The 13,981-nt window shown below is 33.6% G+C and overlaps 1 protein-coding gene across 1 annotated transcript; it reads left to right on the plus strand.

Moving 5' to 3' along the window:
- The first annotated feature begins 343 nt into the window (after positions 1 to 343).
- On the plus strand, positions 344 to 9,501 carry LOC144850460 (PR domain zinc finger protein 10-like). Its single transcript, XM_078707745.1, has 8 exons — positions 344 to 373; positions 1,768 to 1,872; positions 3,227 to 3,380; positions 3,676 to 4,014; positions 4,509 to 4,649; positions 4,777 to 4,883; positions 5,045 to 5,297; positions 5,564 to 9,501. The coding sequence occupies exons 2-8, from the start codon at positions 1,774 to 1,776 to the stop codon at positions 8,431 to 8,433; spliced, it is 3,963 nt and encodes a 1,320-aa protein (XP_078563871.1). The 5' UTR covers positions 344 to 373; positions 1,768 to 1,773; the 3' UTR covers positions 8,434 to 9,501.
- The last annotated feature ends 4,480 nt before the right edge of the window (positions 9,502 to 13,981 follow it).

Consider the following 13,981-nt stretch of genomic DNA (forward strand, 5'->3'; position numbering starts at 1 on the left):
GAGAGACAAGAAGTACAGACAGGAAAAATAATTATCTCGGTAATGCATATTCATAAGCATTTCAGCTACGAATTATGATGTAATGGCTTGTCCTATTGGCTAATTTATGTACACCCAAAATGGACGGTTTTATACATTTTTTTAAGACAAATTTGAATATTTATTTATTTTTACTATACAATTGTCATAAGAATATTTTATGTAAACTTGTTTGCTCAAGAAAAATGATATTATATTTAATCATACACATTTTGTGCTGTTTTTATTCGGTATAATGACAGCTTCCATGCGGTACATTGTAACCAATCAAAATCCACCTTACGTAGGCTACATTGTATTTGGCATAACCGACGCTTTTCGGGAGGGAAGAAAGGTACGTGTACAAATTTGCATTTATTATTTTCTAAAATCTGCTTTAATTTACAGTTTATAATTAGCCCATATTAGTATTATACCTTAGTGAGTGTGTTATAGTTATTTAATGTATATTTAGTACTTATACATTCGCTAGTTTTTTTACAATTAAATGCACACGAACAACGTATCGACCAGACCAAACAGCCGGGGTAGGTTTCGTCGATTTTGTAGCAGATTTGTCATTATTTAATTGCTTATTTTTGACTGATGTTTCTGTTATTAATTCTTTTTAAAATGTTAATCCTAACTATAAAATATTTGTTAACTGTTTTGTTAAAAATCTTCTGAATTATTCGATGTAATTGTCGATTAATTAGTTTGAATTTTCGGAATGTTTTTATATTTGGTTGTCGTCTGCGAAAAGAAAGAAGACAACCATTTTGGATAGGGGAGGTCGTCGTTCGAAAATGGCGAAGAGTTCAGAGATTGTGATGTCATATCGTTGTTGTTTTCACACATCAAATCGCTTCCTTTCATTATTATTTTGTATCTGGATACATTTAAAGATATGAATAAAGAAAACTAAATCAAATATATGATATTTATTGCATATAGTAAGAATAAGTGAAGATAAAGACGTTAGATTTATATTCTAGTTGTTCAACGATTCGGTCAAACCATTCGGGTGGGTACACACGGCAAGGAAATGGAGTAGGCCCATCCCCAGGATAGTCCATTTTTTGTTTACGAGAGCGTTCCACTTTTTGGGATAATTCAATAATCTAAAGGGGGTGCTGTGTTTGTTTTATTGAATTAGCAGTTGTTCTGTACAGGATAAACTATATAATTAGTAGTACAATCTAAAATCAGGATTTATTTTTATAGGATAATTACCTAAATTGTATACCTAGCTAGGCCAGGCCTTCCTTAGGCTTAGGCTTGCTATAGTGTATATAGCATAGATCTACTGTATATTAGTTGGCATATTGTCAAATTGATATACAGTAGTCTAATTTTAATAAATATTTTTTTTATACTGTTTCATTTTAATTATGTATTCATTGGTGGCTAATATAAAAAAATAAAAACAATTCATATAACTGAAAATACAAATTACACCATCCATGTATGTAGTTAGTAGACATATGCTTTTTATATAATTTCTATGCAAATTTATTTAGCAATCCTGTCACATTGTTCCTTTCTTCTAAATTCAAGACATATGGCTAACTGATAATAAATAGGCCTAGTGACTGCACTCCCAGGAACAGTTTTTTTTTTATGGAAGTGAACAGATACAGGACTGATTATCTGGCGTGGAAAACACTTTAAACTTTAAAACTATTTTGTCTATTTTATATATGTCGTTAAATAAAGATAGCTAATGTTATTTAAATGTGTTTTTTAAAGTAAAATATGGAAGCTGAGGGACGAGAGCCTGTGTGGCCACCACATGCCTCACAGGGAGGTGAACAGGATGATGGTGTATCAAGCTCTCAGTGCACTAGCCAGCAGGTACAATATTCAATACATTAACTACTGTACTAGCCTAGAAGAAAATCAATCGTACACTGTACACTATTTACTACTGTATTAGTATGCACATAATATTTATAGATCTTTTAGTCTGGTCTTAATTGTAAAGTGTGTATGTATGTTACCTTAAATTGGTAATGCCATAAAAGTCTTTTTCTACCTTAACCAGAATTTTCCTAAAGCCGCTTCATCAATGATGCTTCTGCTTCTCATGTGTGTCTTGTTTTATCTCTTCCGGGTTTAAATATTTCGTAGGGTGCACTATTTAGTATTCCAGTACTGTACATCATAACTATAGATTTTAATAATCTTTTTGATGTTGATTTGAAAAAAGAAAATCAATAGGTATTTGTCTGTATATAATATTTTAGCTAAATATTAAATTATAAAAAAAAGAAAGAAAATCCGAGCAGGGTGTTAACTTGAAAATTGTGTGTCTTATCATGCAAACAAACTGAATTAACCCTTTCACTGCGTATACCCAGTACTAACGGGTATAAACAGACGTTGAAATACGTATACACGGTAATACCGGGTATGGGCAAAACAATTATTTAATCGTATTTGCCTAGTTGTATTATCGTCTTGAAAATAATGCGCCCTCTATAGTTAATTAATTAATTATATATAGTATAGTATATATAATAGTATTTCTATCTTGGAAAGTTGTTTTGAGTAGCGTAATGGCGGCCATTTTAAAAGTAATAAAAATTACCAGCCCCAATAGGGCAATATCGTGTTTATCACAACACGCAAAAACAATAGTTAGTTTTTGTACTATAGTGAATTTTTGGAAACTGTCATTATTTTCACGATTTTGCCCCAAACTTTGATTTGTGCATAATTTTTATATAACAATAAAAATAATTTAATTTTTTTAAATATTTTTATTTGTAATATACGTATCTTCATCAATATCCAGTTGGAAAAACGTATTACATAAGAATTTCTTATAGAAAATATAGTTTTTATCATTGATTCGATAAAAAACATGAAATGCAAAATACCTGTAATGACGTCACATGACGTCATCAATATGCAAATTACTTTTTTTTTTATACCTAACTGTAGACTAACCCTTTGCCCATCACACACCACAAAAATAATTTACAATTATCTCAATTAGTATTTTTTGCAATTTATTAAAATATCATATGTTTTTCTTAAATATATATTACGCACAGAGGTGGGAATAATGCTCCGCAGTGAAAGGGTTAATAAATACGTTTCTTGGAAGTTTGCCAATTCCAAAGAGACGTCATACTGCATTTCCATTGAGAGGAAACCATAAGCTTACTTTACAGAGTGCGTTATCTAATACTTTGTGATTTAGGGCAGCACCAGCAGTCGTTTTGCATTGTCTTCAGAGGCAGAGTCAAGTCATCATGAGCCCGAGTCAACGGTGGCGGAGTCGCTACCACCAGTTGATAACGAACAACCTAATGTTGTCTGTGTCCATGTCGAAGAGATTTCCACAGTTATGGAAGGTTAGTTCTGTCTAACTTTGTCCGACACAAAATAATTCAGAACAAGTATGTAATGCTAGCTTTCTACCACTGTATCAATGAAACATTTTTTTAGGTCAGAGGTCACATCATTTGCATATTAATACCTTTGAATAAGTTATGTGGGACAGAAGGTTAAAAATTAAGAAAATTTAGATCAGAAATTGTAATAACAATTTTATACTTTTTATTGAACTATTAATAATTTTATTGAATGTTTGGAGTACTGTATTAAAATGAATTGTGTTTTAATTCAGATAATATTTTTTGCTTGCAGATAGAAATACTGAAGGTACAACAATACCAGATTCCACAGGCGTTCTTGCTGAACCACCTTCTGATCTCTTCCTCCTTCATGAAGCGCTCAGCATACAAGAGCGTGAAGGTGAAATAATACCACATGTGCCAAGCATGATCCAAGAGAGCACCGTGGATGAAGAGATGACTGCATCCACGTCGGGGGTAACCCCTAAGAAACGTGGACGCAAAAAGGGTTCCAAGGTCATTGTTCAGCCTATTCAATACAAAATTGAAGGCGAAGAGGAACTTGATAGTCGCCCTCGCAGGCGATTAATGAAACCAGGAAATTCAAACGATATGGATGTCGATGATGAAGGTATGTGTGTAATGATTACAGTATTGTCTCCAAATTCCAAAACAATTTGGCTATTAATTATTTTTCACTAGGGTGGTTTCACCTTGTGAGGCCCCCTTGTAAAATATTGAATTTTTTGAACCAGCATTGTTTTCACTTTTGTGCCAGCTTTTATATTTAGGACCTTAGGAAATCAGGTGCCGTTCATGTTCATGACATGAAATGTCTTTATCTTACTGTAGTGGTTATATAAAAAAAAAAGACAAGAGTGAAACTTAAACATTTTAAATAAAGTGCTAAATTTCACCCACTGGTCTATATTTTTCATTGGGTTTCCCCCTGAATTCCTATAAACAGGGGGTTATATACTTTTGATTCTTATTATACTAATGTTTGGTGTTGAAATATAAACATCTGGCACAGAAATATGCCACATGTTAGTTGTAAAGAAATATACAGCCCTGCATTTTTGTTCTTTATTATTATAAATTATTGTTTAAATTTTGTTTTAACAGAAGAAGGTAATGAGTTTAATGAGGAAGACTTTCTAAAGCAAGGTATATTTCATACCATTGCGGATAAGCCTGTAACATCTCGAGCTAGGGCTAGTCTGCCTGCCATTTTACAGATATTTAAAGTAGAAGATGGAGAAATAGGTACAGTACCTTTGCTTTTTATCGAAGTTATTTTGATGCCATTTGCTTCTTTAATAGCACCAAATATTTACTGGAAAAAAAAGAAAGAAAAGAAAGAAAAAAAAGAATATATGAATTGTTTTTGTAGGAGTGTTTGCTCGTAAAACTGTTCCTAAAAGAACTCAGTTTGGGCCTCTTGAAGGAAAAGTAAGAACTGCAGAAGATGAAATAAGTAATGCAACCATAAAATGGAAGGTAAATATATCATTTGCATATAATTAACCGTCATATTCCTCAGTATCCCTTCACTATCATCCTCATTGCCATTACCATCTAAAAATTACCATCAAACTCTCTTAGTGTCATTATCTTCATCATCATTTGCCATCGCTTTTCAATTATTTTTTTTCATTTAGATCCAGAAACCAGATCAATCCGTGTCGTATGTGGATTGTTCTGATGAGGCAGAATGTAACTGGATGATGTTCATTAGACCAGCTAAGAGATACAGTGAACAGAACCTGGTAGCGTTCCAGGCCGATGGCAACATCTACTTTGCCACAATGAAGAATATCGACCCAAAGACTGAACTTAAGGTCTGGTATACAAGAGTGTACGCAGAATTTCTGGGGCTTAGCGTTCTGGAGGCCACGGCAGAAGAAGTACAAGGTATGCAGATTTTTAGTTAAAGATTCTACTGCAGTTACTGCTGTAACTGTATTTTCTTTACTTGTTAACCTCTTTGCAATTATTTAATTGTTCCTACAGTAGCAGCATAGGATTATAGAGCTTCAATTGAATGCAACTTGTCTTGCATGATTATCTTCAGGTGTTGTGTTATATAGGAATTATTTGAATAACGCTCCACAAACATGTGTCATTACAGTAGTAATAAAATCAAGAAATATTTTAAAATTGAACATTGTTTTTTTCAGAAATGGAAGAAAATGATAAAACCTGGCCTTGTTTTGAGTGTAACCGCAAATTCCGAACATCAGATCTTTTACAGCGCCACCTTGCAACACATGATGCCCTTCATACTAAGCCACAACGAGGCAAAAAGAGCAAAAGAGGGCGGCCTAGAAAATACCCCGAAGGGTATCGTGGTCGCTTGGCAATGTCTAAGCTGAAAGGAGCCAAAGGCTTGAAGTTAAGAATGCAAGATGGATATGCTTGTACAGAATGTGGAAAACAATTTGCTAGGCTGTACAGTTTAACACGTCACATGCTGATGCATTCCGGTGAGAAAAACTTCACTTGTCCCGTATGCAAGAAAACATTTTCCCATACATATAACAAGCTACGGCACATGAGAAAACATGAGGAGGAATCTAATGAGGGACAGAGACGAAGCCGAAGGGGATTTGACGAAGAAGATGAGGATGATGTCTGGCCTTGTTTACAGTGTGATTTGTGTTTTGAAAGCAACGATTTGCTTGATCTTCACAGTAACATTCACGACCTCCGAGACGATGAACCGGAAGCAAAAGAAAGCAAACCAGAAGGAGAATTACAACCAGTTTCATTTATCACTGAAGTAATTGAGACTGCTGCTAAAGAAGCTGGTATCACAGAAGATGGCGCGGCTAAGAACAAGGATGAAGAAGCAATGGAAGTTGATAAGACTGAAGATGATGACAAAGAGAACAATGATGATGATGATCCAGGCCCAGAGTTGATGTGTCCAGATTGTGATGAAGAATTTGAAGATAAGAAAACGTTGTGGCTGCATGCGAGTGCACATGGTCAACATAAACCTGGTATTGTAGAGCAGTATCGCAATGCCATCAGGTGTGAAATCTGTAAGAGATTTTTACAAGATGAAACGAAACTTGAAAAACATATGGAGTTGCATATTGAAAATGAGAACTCAATTCAATGTGAGGTTTGTGGGAAGTCAGTGCAAAGTCAATCTGCTCTTGCCTGTCACATGAAAGTGCATTCTGAAGACAGGTGCTTACAGTGTCCCTTTTGTGAAGATTCCTTTGACAAGAGCGATCTTCTCCGACAGCATGTTGTGCTTCATCGTAAAAATGGACTTTATCACTGCCCACACTGCGAAAAAATATTCAAGGAATACGCTCAGATACGGAAACATATTCGTAGCTTTCATTCTCAAAAAGAATTCCCTTGTGACCACTGTGAAAAAGTGTTTCCAAGACCTGATAAGCTTCGTCTTCATCTTCTACGGCATTCGGACAAAAAGGACTTCCTATGCGCCAACTGTGGGAAACAATTCAAACGTAAGGACAAGTTGAAAGAGCATATGCAACGGATGCACAATCCTCAAAGAGAGGCAGAGATCGCGTTGCAGGCTAACAAGCCTAGGAAGGTACCTTTCAAGCCACAGATCCCACCAAGTGATATAGACCGTTTCACCTTTAAATGTAGAATTTGCCGAGTTGGTTTCAAGCGACGAGGCATGCTGGTAAACCACCTTGCTAAAACACATCCTGATGTGGTAATTGACTCTATTCCTGAATTAAATCTTCCGATTGTAAAGCCAAATCGTAATTATTTCTGCGCTTATTGTGAGAAAGTGTATAAAAGCAGTAGTAAGAGAAAAATACACATTCTAAAAAATCATCCAGGAGCGCAGTTACCTCCAAGTCTGAGAGTCACCAAAGGAGATCCAAACAGCCCAATGGGTGATCCTCATACAGCTCCTGCTGGCACAACAACTACACATTACTTTGCATGTGCTCATTGTCCACGTCAGTATAGTACAAAAGCTAAGATGATGGATCATGTACGGAAGAAGCATATGGAATCAAATCCGCAGGCTTCTACTCCGGTTAAGCGAGGTGCTACGGTTAATCAAATTTCTTTGATGCAGGAACAAATGAATTCTGACATGAATCATGTTATTGTGCATGACAGCATTCAACATGGTGTTCAACAAGTTGTGATCGGCGGTGAACAAGTGGTGTTCCCATCTGGAGATGCTGCAGCTGCTGTTGCTCTGGCTGCTGCTGCTACAGGACATCCTGCAACAATCACAGTTGAGGCTCAACCAGAACATGGTGGAGAGGTTGAAATACAACATGTGGTTGGTCAGGATCATTTGCAAGCGCCTCAGACTATTCAAATTCGGTATATTGAGACGCCTAGTGGTCATCAACAGGCGCAGGTTATTCAAACAGAGCCTGTGCAAGCTACAGACTTGCTTACACAGGCTATGACGGAGCTGTCGCAGTCCATCAACGAGATGCGCCAGCAGCAAGGTGGATCTGAATATCAACCTGTTCAGCAGATTCAAAGGATTATACACCAACAAGGTCAACCACCAATCCTTCAGACGCTGCACGCTCAAATACCAGTTTCACAGATTCAAATGCCAGTCTCGCAGGCAGCTGGAACAGTGCCTAATATAGCCAGTGTCAGTGGAATGCAGATTCCTATCTCGCAGAACTTGTCTTCCGGTACTATCACGGTCACACCGATACCTGTGACACAGATCCAGACCAGTTCGATGGCAGTGGCAGCTGCAGCAGCCACTCAACTGGTCAGTGCTCAGCCAGGCACGTCAACCACTACAGTCGACTTATCGCAAGTTCGGCAGAATGTGACGCAATTCCAGCAGGCATCGGGTGATCAGACCGGGACCCCTCAGTTAACACAGCTTCACACCGTGACACAGTCAATGAGTCCTGTACCTCAGCAGCTAATACAAGTGCAGACGCAGCCAGCTCAACAGCAACAGGTTGCTCAGGGACAACCACAACAAAACGGTCAACAGACGCAGCAAGGTCAACCACAAGTGTTTATTCAAGGAAACTGGGCTCAGTACCCACAATTTCGTTAATTAATTAATTTGTCATTGAAAAATTCTAAAAAAGACTTTAATTTCAAATGATTTTCTACACCGAAAGCAACAATAGAAAACCATTACTATATAACTTATAAACGACTTTATCACAGTATGCTGTAGTGTATTTTAAATATTTAAATGTTTTATGATTAATTAGCATTTTATGTAGATAAAAATTCAGTATTCATATCGGGAACTTCTGGCCATATTTGGATATTTTGCAAATACATTTATATTTGTTAAATTGTCGAAATATTGTGTATATTATTTTATGTATTAAATGTTAACTTTTATATTTTACTTATATGTATTTGTAAATTATGAACATTAGAGCAGAATTTACATTTATAGTTCCCCTGAACCCCGCCCTCTATACAGGGTGTTTTTTAATGTAAGATTATGTTTCGTGATCGTAAGCACACTTCTCTTGAAACTTGGTTGAAGCACAATGCAATGACGTAGGCGCAACACAAGCGAGTTGACCAATGACGAGCGACAGTTAAGAAATCCATCGGTTGTGATTGGTCAGTAGGAATGTCTCCATATGTGTTGGCCATGTTAATAGTTTTGTCCTTGATTTGTTTGGAATTCAATTGTAGTAAGTAATATTCCAATTCCCTATAATGTATCTACAATAGCATTATTTGTCCAGTATCATTCATAGGCAAGTGCCTTAATACCCTAACATGCGTCACATATACAGTGTATCCAGGAACAGATTTATATTGTAGACATAATAATACAGTATTATATTCATACAGGTATTTATTAACTAAATTAGATAAACATGTATGAATTTTAAATGAAAACTTTATGTAATTTGTATTTTTCCGAAATATTTTTTAAGGAAAACATTTTAACAACTGGAATTACGAATATCTCCATTAAAACTGTAATTAAATTTTGAGTAATAGGACCTAATTTAATTTTTTAATAAATAAATTATTAATAATGTAATCTATATTCTTCAGTTATAGTAGTCCGGAATTGAAAAACTGAAAAGTTTAAATACTGTAGGTTATGTTGGATCTCAATAAACACGATCTGGGTGTAATATTGTAATTTTGCTTTTGTTGTTAATAATAAAGACGCAACTCAAGTGAGTTGACCAATCACAAGCGACAGTTTGGATGATGCATCGTTGTGATTGGTCAAATTACTTATAGTAACGCAGTGTTGATTTGTCCAAATTGGTCACGCGTCATCCACAGATAAACAAATGGTAGCGGGACTATTCGGCTCAGGACTATTCGGCGCTGATACGATTCGGCACACTTACATTTATCGGCTTTGATATGCATTTTATAAGCATAAAATAAGCTTTTTTTCCCCAAACTTTATTTTCAGAGAGACTATGGGTTAGTACTACTAGGATAAAGATGCAATTAAGCAAACATTTTGAAAACATTGTCGAAAATTATCATTTTAGTCACGCGAAGGATTTAAACAAGTTACGCATTCTGTTGGCCGCTTGGCGAATGCACGAAATAAACATGGTTTTCGAAGTAATAAAATGAAAATAAAATTATTTTTTTTTAGTAATTTATTATATATATTATATCAACATTGTCAATATCAATAAAATACGGATTGTTAAACACCTTTAAAAACTTGATAAATACCAAAAAAATGAATATGAATTTGGTCTGAAGTGAGAGACGTTTCGGCCCCGTTCGGCCCACAAAGTGGGATGTTTCGGCCCACAAGTGGGCCGAATCGTCCCACCAAAAGTGGGCCGAATAGTCCCGAGCCGAATCGTCTCAGGGCCGAATCGTCCTGGAACCTAAACAAACAACGTCTTTTTCTGTGAATAATGCTGCATATTCGCATCATTCTTTTCGGCCATGCTGAGAATTGTTTTGTTATTGTAGAATTGGACGAAGCGTGACGTAAAATCTCTATCGTGATTGGTTAAATTTAATTATACGTCATAAAAATCAAGTCGGCACATGAATATTCATATATATATATATACTTCAAAACTGCAGGAAATCGGATAGAGAACTTTTAGATTTATCGTAACTATTATATTTACAATATGTTTCAAGTAAAATTACGTTTTTTTAGTAAAATTACGTTACAATTACAATACAGGCTACAACTTTCGTATTTGTATTTGTTATATATATGACCCTCCCCTCACATGATTACTTCATTGTATTTATTATCCTATATGTTGTTATATTGTGGAAATAGATTAAATTGAAATTATTATCGTGGAAAATTAATAAAACTGAATCTAGAATTGTTTTCAGAACAATGACATAGAAATAAAGGTATAGACCACATAGTTCTCCTCTGTATTAAAAAAAACAAGACCATAAACAATATATATCAGGAAATGGGAAATGGGAAATATTGGTGGACTGCTTTGAACTTCCACCTTTTAATGGAAAGAAACCTGATACAGTATTGTATATTATATAATTATTCGTCCCCGGTTTTACATCCTAACAGATATTTCATACACTCAACATTTCCTATTATGCCAAAATAGGATTATTGTACACATGTTTTGATAGTTTCGAGGAATTCATGCAGAGTGGAATTTCCATTTTTTTGGTACTGTTACAATTTTTTTTTTATCATGGATGGATTTAGAAGTGACATATGAACAACCTTGTATCTATAATAACTTTAATGCTTGGTTCCCACTTGAGACGCAACACAATGACGTAACGCAACGTAGTTGACCAATCACAAGCGATGAATTATTCGAACGGTCGCTTGTCATTGGTCAACACGTTTGCGTTGTGTTTACGTCCTAGTGGAAACCAAGCTTAATTGTTAATAACTTAGCTAAAGTTTCGAACCTTTTATTGTTTGACATAACTAGCTACAAGATGATGATAACGCACAATGAATGTGCATATTTAGCAATTATATCATTACAAAATAAATTAGTTTTGAAAAGACTATATTTTGGCCATATTTTCGAAATATAGCCACATTTTGAAAATTTTATGATCATGATAACACAATATATTCGCATATATGGCAATATTATCGCATAAATATTTATTTTTAAAAAGTGGATATTTTTGCCATTTTTCAAAAAAAAATGTACAGGAAAATTTTCGACCTTTTTATTTTATGGAGATAGATGGTTACTATACGTCCATAAGATGATTATAACGCAATATATGCACATTTTTGGCAATAATATTGCATAATAACAGTATTTTAAAAATTGCCTTTTTTGTCCATTTCTGAAAAAATCCCTGTACTATAGTACAGGAATTTTTTCGAAAATAGCCAAATTTCGATCTTTTTATTGTTGGACATAAATGGTTACTATACGTCTATAAGATGATTAGAATGCAATATATGCACATTTATAACAATAATATTGCATAATAACAGTATTTTAAAAAGTGCGTTTTTTGGCTATTTTTCGAAAAAATTCCTGTACTATAGTACAGGGATTTTTTCGAAAAATGGCAAAATTTCGACCTTTTTATTTTTGGAGATAAATGGTTACTATACGTCTATAAGATGATTATGACGCAATATATGCACATATATAGCAATAATATAGCATAATAACGTTATTTTAAAAAGTGCGTTTTTTGGCCATTTTTTGAAAAAATCCCTGTACTATAGAACAGGGATTTTTTTCGAAAAATGGCCAAATTTCGACCTTTTTATTTTTGGAAATAGATGGTTACTATACGTCTATAAGATGATTATAATGCAATATATGCACATTTATAGCAATAATATTGCATAATAACAGTATTTTAAAAAGTGCCTTTTTTGACCATTTTTTGAAAAAATACCTGTACAGTACAGGGATTTTTTCGAAAAATAGTCAAATTTCGATCTTTTTATTTTTGGATATAAATGGTTACTATACGTCTATAAGATGACTATAATGCAATATATGCACATTTATAGCAATAATATTGCATAATAACAGTATTTTAAAAAGTGCCTTTTTTGGCCATTTTTTGAAAAAATCCCTGTACTATAGTACAGGGATTTTTTCGAAAAATGGCCAAATTTCGACCTTTTTATTTTTGGAAATAGATGGTTACTATACGTCTATAAGATGATTATAATGCAATATATGCACATTTATAGCAATAATATTGCATAATAACAGTATTTTAAAAAGTGCCTTTTTTGACCATTTTTTGAAAAAAGTACCTGTACTATAGTACAGGGATTTTTTCGAAAAATAGTCAAATTTCGATCTTTTTATTTTTGGACATAAATGGTTACTATACGTCTATAAGATGATTATAATGCAATATATGCACATTTATAGCAATAATATTGCATAATAACAGTATTTTAAAAAGTGCCTTTTTTGACCATTTTTTGAAAAAATACCTGTACTATAGTACAGGGATTTTTTCGAAAAATAGTCAAATTTCGATCTTTTTATTTTTGGACATAAATGGTTACTATACGTCTATAAGATGACTATAATGCAATATATGCACATTTATAGCAATAATAATGCATAATAACAGTATTTTAAAAAGTGCCTTTTTTGGCTATTTTTTGAAAAAATCCCTGTACTATTTGGCATTTTTTCAAAAAAATGCCAAATTTCGATCCTTTTATTTTTGGAGTTAATATATATATATATATATAGTAACCATTTATGTCCAACAATAAAAAGATCGAAATTTGGCTATTTTTCGAAAAAATGGCAAAATTTCGACCTTTTTATTTTTGGACATAAATGGTTACTATACGTCTATAAGATGATTATGACGCAATATATGCACATATATAGCAATAATATAGCATAATAACGTTATTTTAAAAAGTGCGTTTTTTGGCCATTTTTTGAAAAAATCCCTGTACTATAGTACAGGGATTTTTTCGAAAAATGGCCAAATTTCGACATTTTTATTTTTGGAAATAGATGGTTACTATACGTCTATAAGATGATTATAATGCAATATATGCACATTTATAGCAATAATATTGCATAATAACAGTATTTTAAAAAGTGCCTTTTTTGGCCATTTTTTTGAAAAAATCCCTGTACTATAGTACAGGGATTTTTTCGAAAAATAGTTAAATTTCGATCTTTTTATTTTTGGACATAAATGGTTACTATACGTCTATAAGATGACTATAATGCAATATATGCACATTTATAGCAATAATATTGCATAATAACAGTATTTTAAAAAGTGCCTTTTTTGGTCATTTTTTGAAAAAATACCTGTACTATAGTACAGGGATTTTTTCTAAAAAGATGATTATAATGCAATATATGCACATTTATAGCAATAATATTGCATAATAACAGTATTTTAAAAAGTGCCTTTTTTGGCTATTTTTTGAAAAAATCCCTGTACTATAGTACAGGGATTTTTTCGAAAAATGGCAAAATCTCGACCTTTTTATTTTTGGAGATAAATGGTTACTATACGTCTATAAGATGATTATGACGCAATATATGCACATATATAGCAATAATATAGCATAATAACGTTATTTTAAAAAGTGCGTTTTTTGGCCATTTTTTGAAAAAATCCCTGTACTATAGTACAGGGATTTTTTCTAAAAAGATGACAAA

The sequence above is a fragment of the Antedon bifida genome, chromosome 8 (genome assembly GCF_963402885.1).
Source record: "Antedon bifida chromosome 8, ecAntBifi1.1, whole genome shotgun sequence".
Lineage (NCBI taxonomy): Eukaryota > Metazoa > Echinodermata > Crinoidea > Comatulida > Antedonidae > Antedon > Antedon bifida.

Coding starts and splice junctions, on each gene's coding strand:
- LOC144850460 (XM_078707745.1), top strand. CDS start 1,774: ATGGAAGCTGAGGGACGAGAGCCTGTGTGGCCACCACATGCCTCACAG. Junction 1,873..3,226: donor CTCAGTGCACTAGCCAGCAG/GTACAATATTCA, acceptor TTTGTGATTTAG/GGCAGCACCAGCAGTCGTTT. Junction 5,298..5,563: donor CACGGCAGAAGAAGTACAAG/GTATGCAGATTT, acceptor TGTTTTTTTCAG/AAATGGAAGAAAATGATAAA.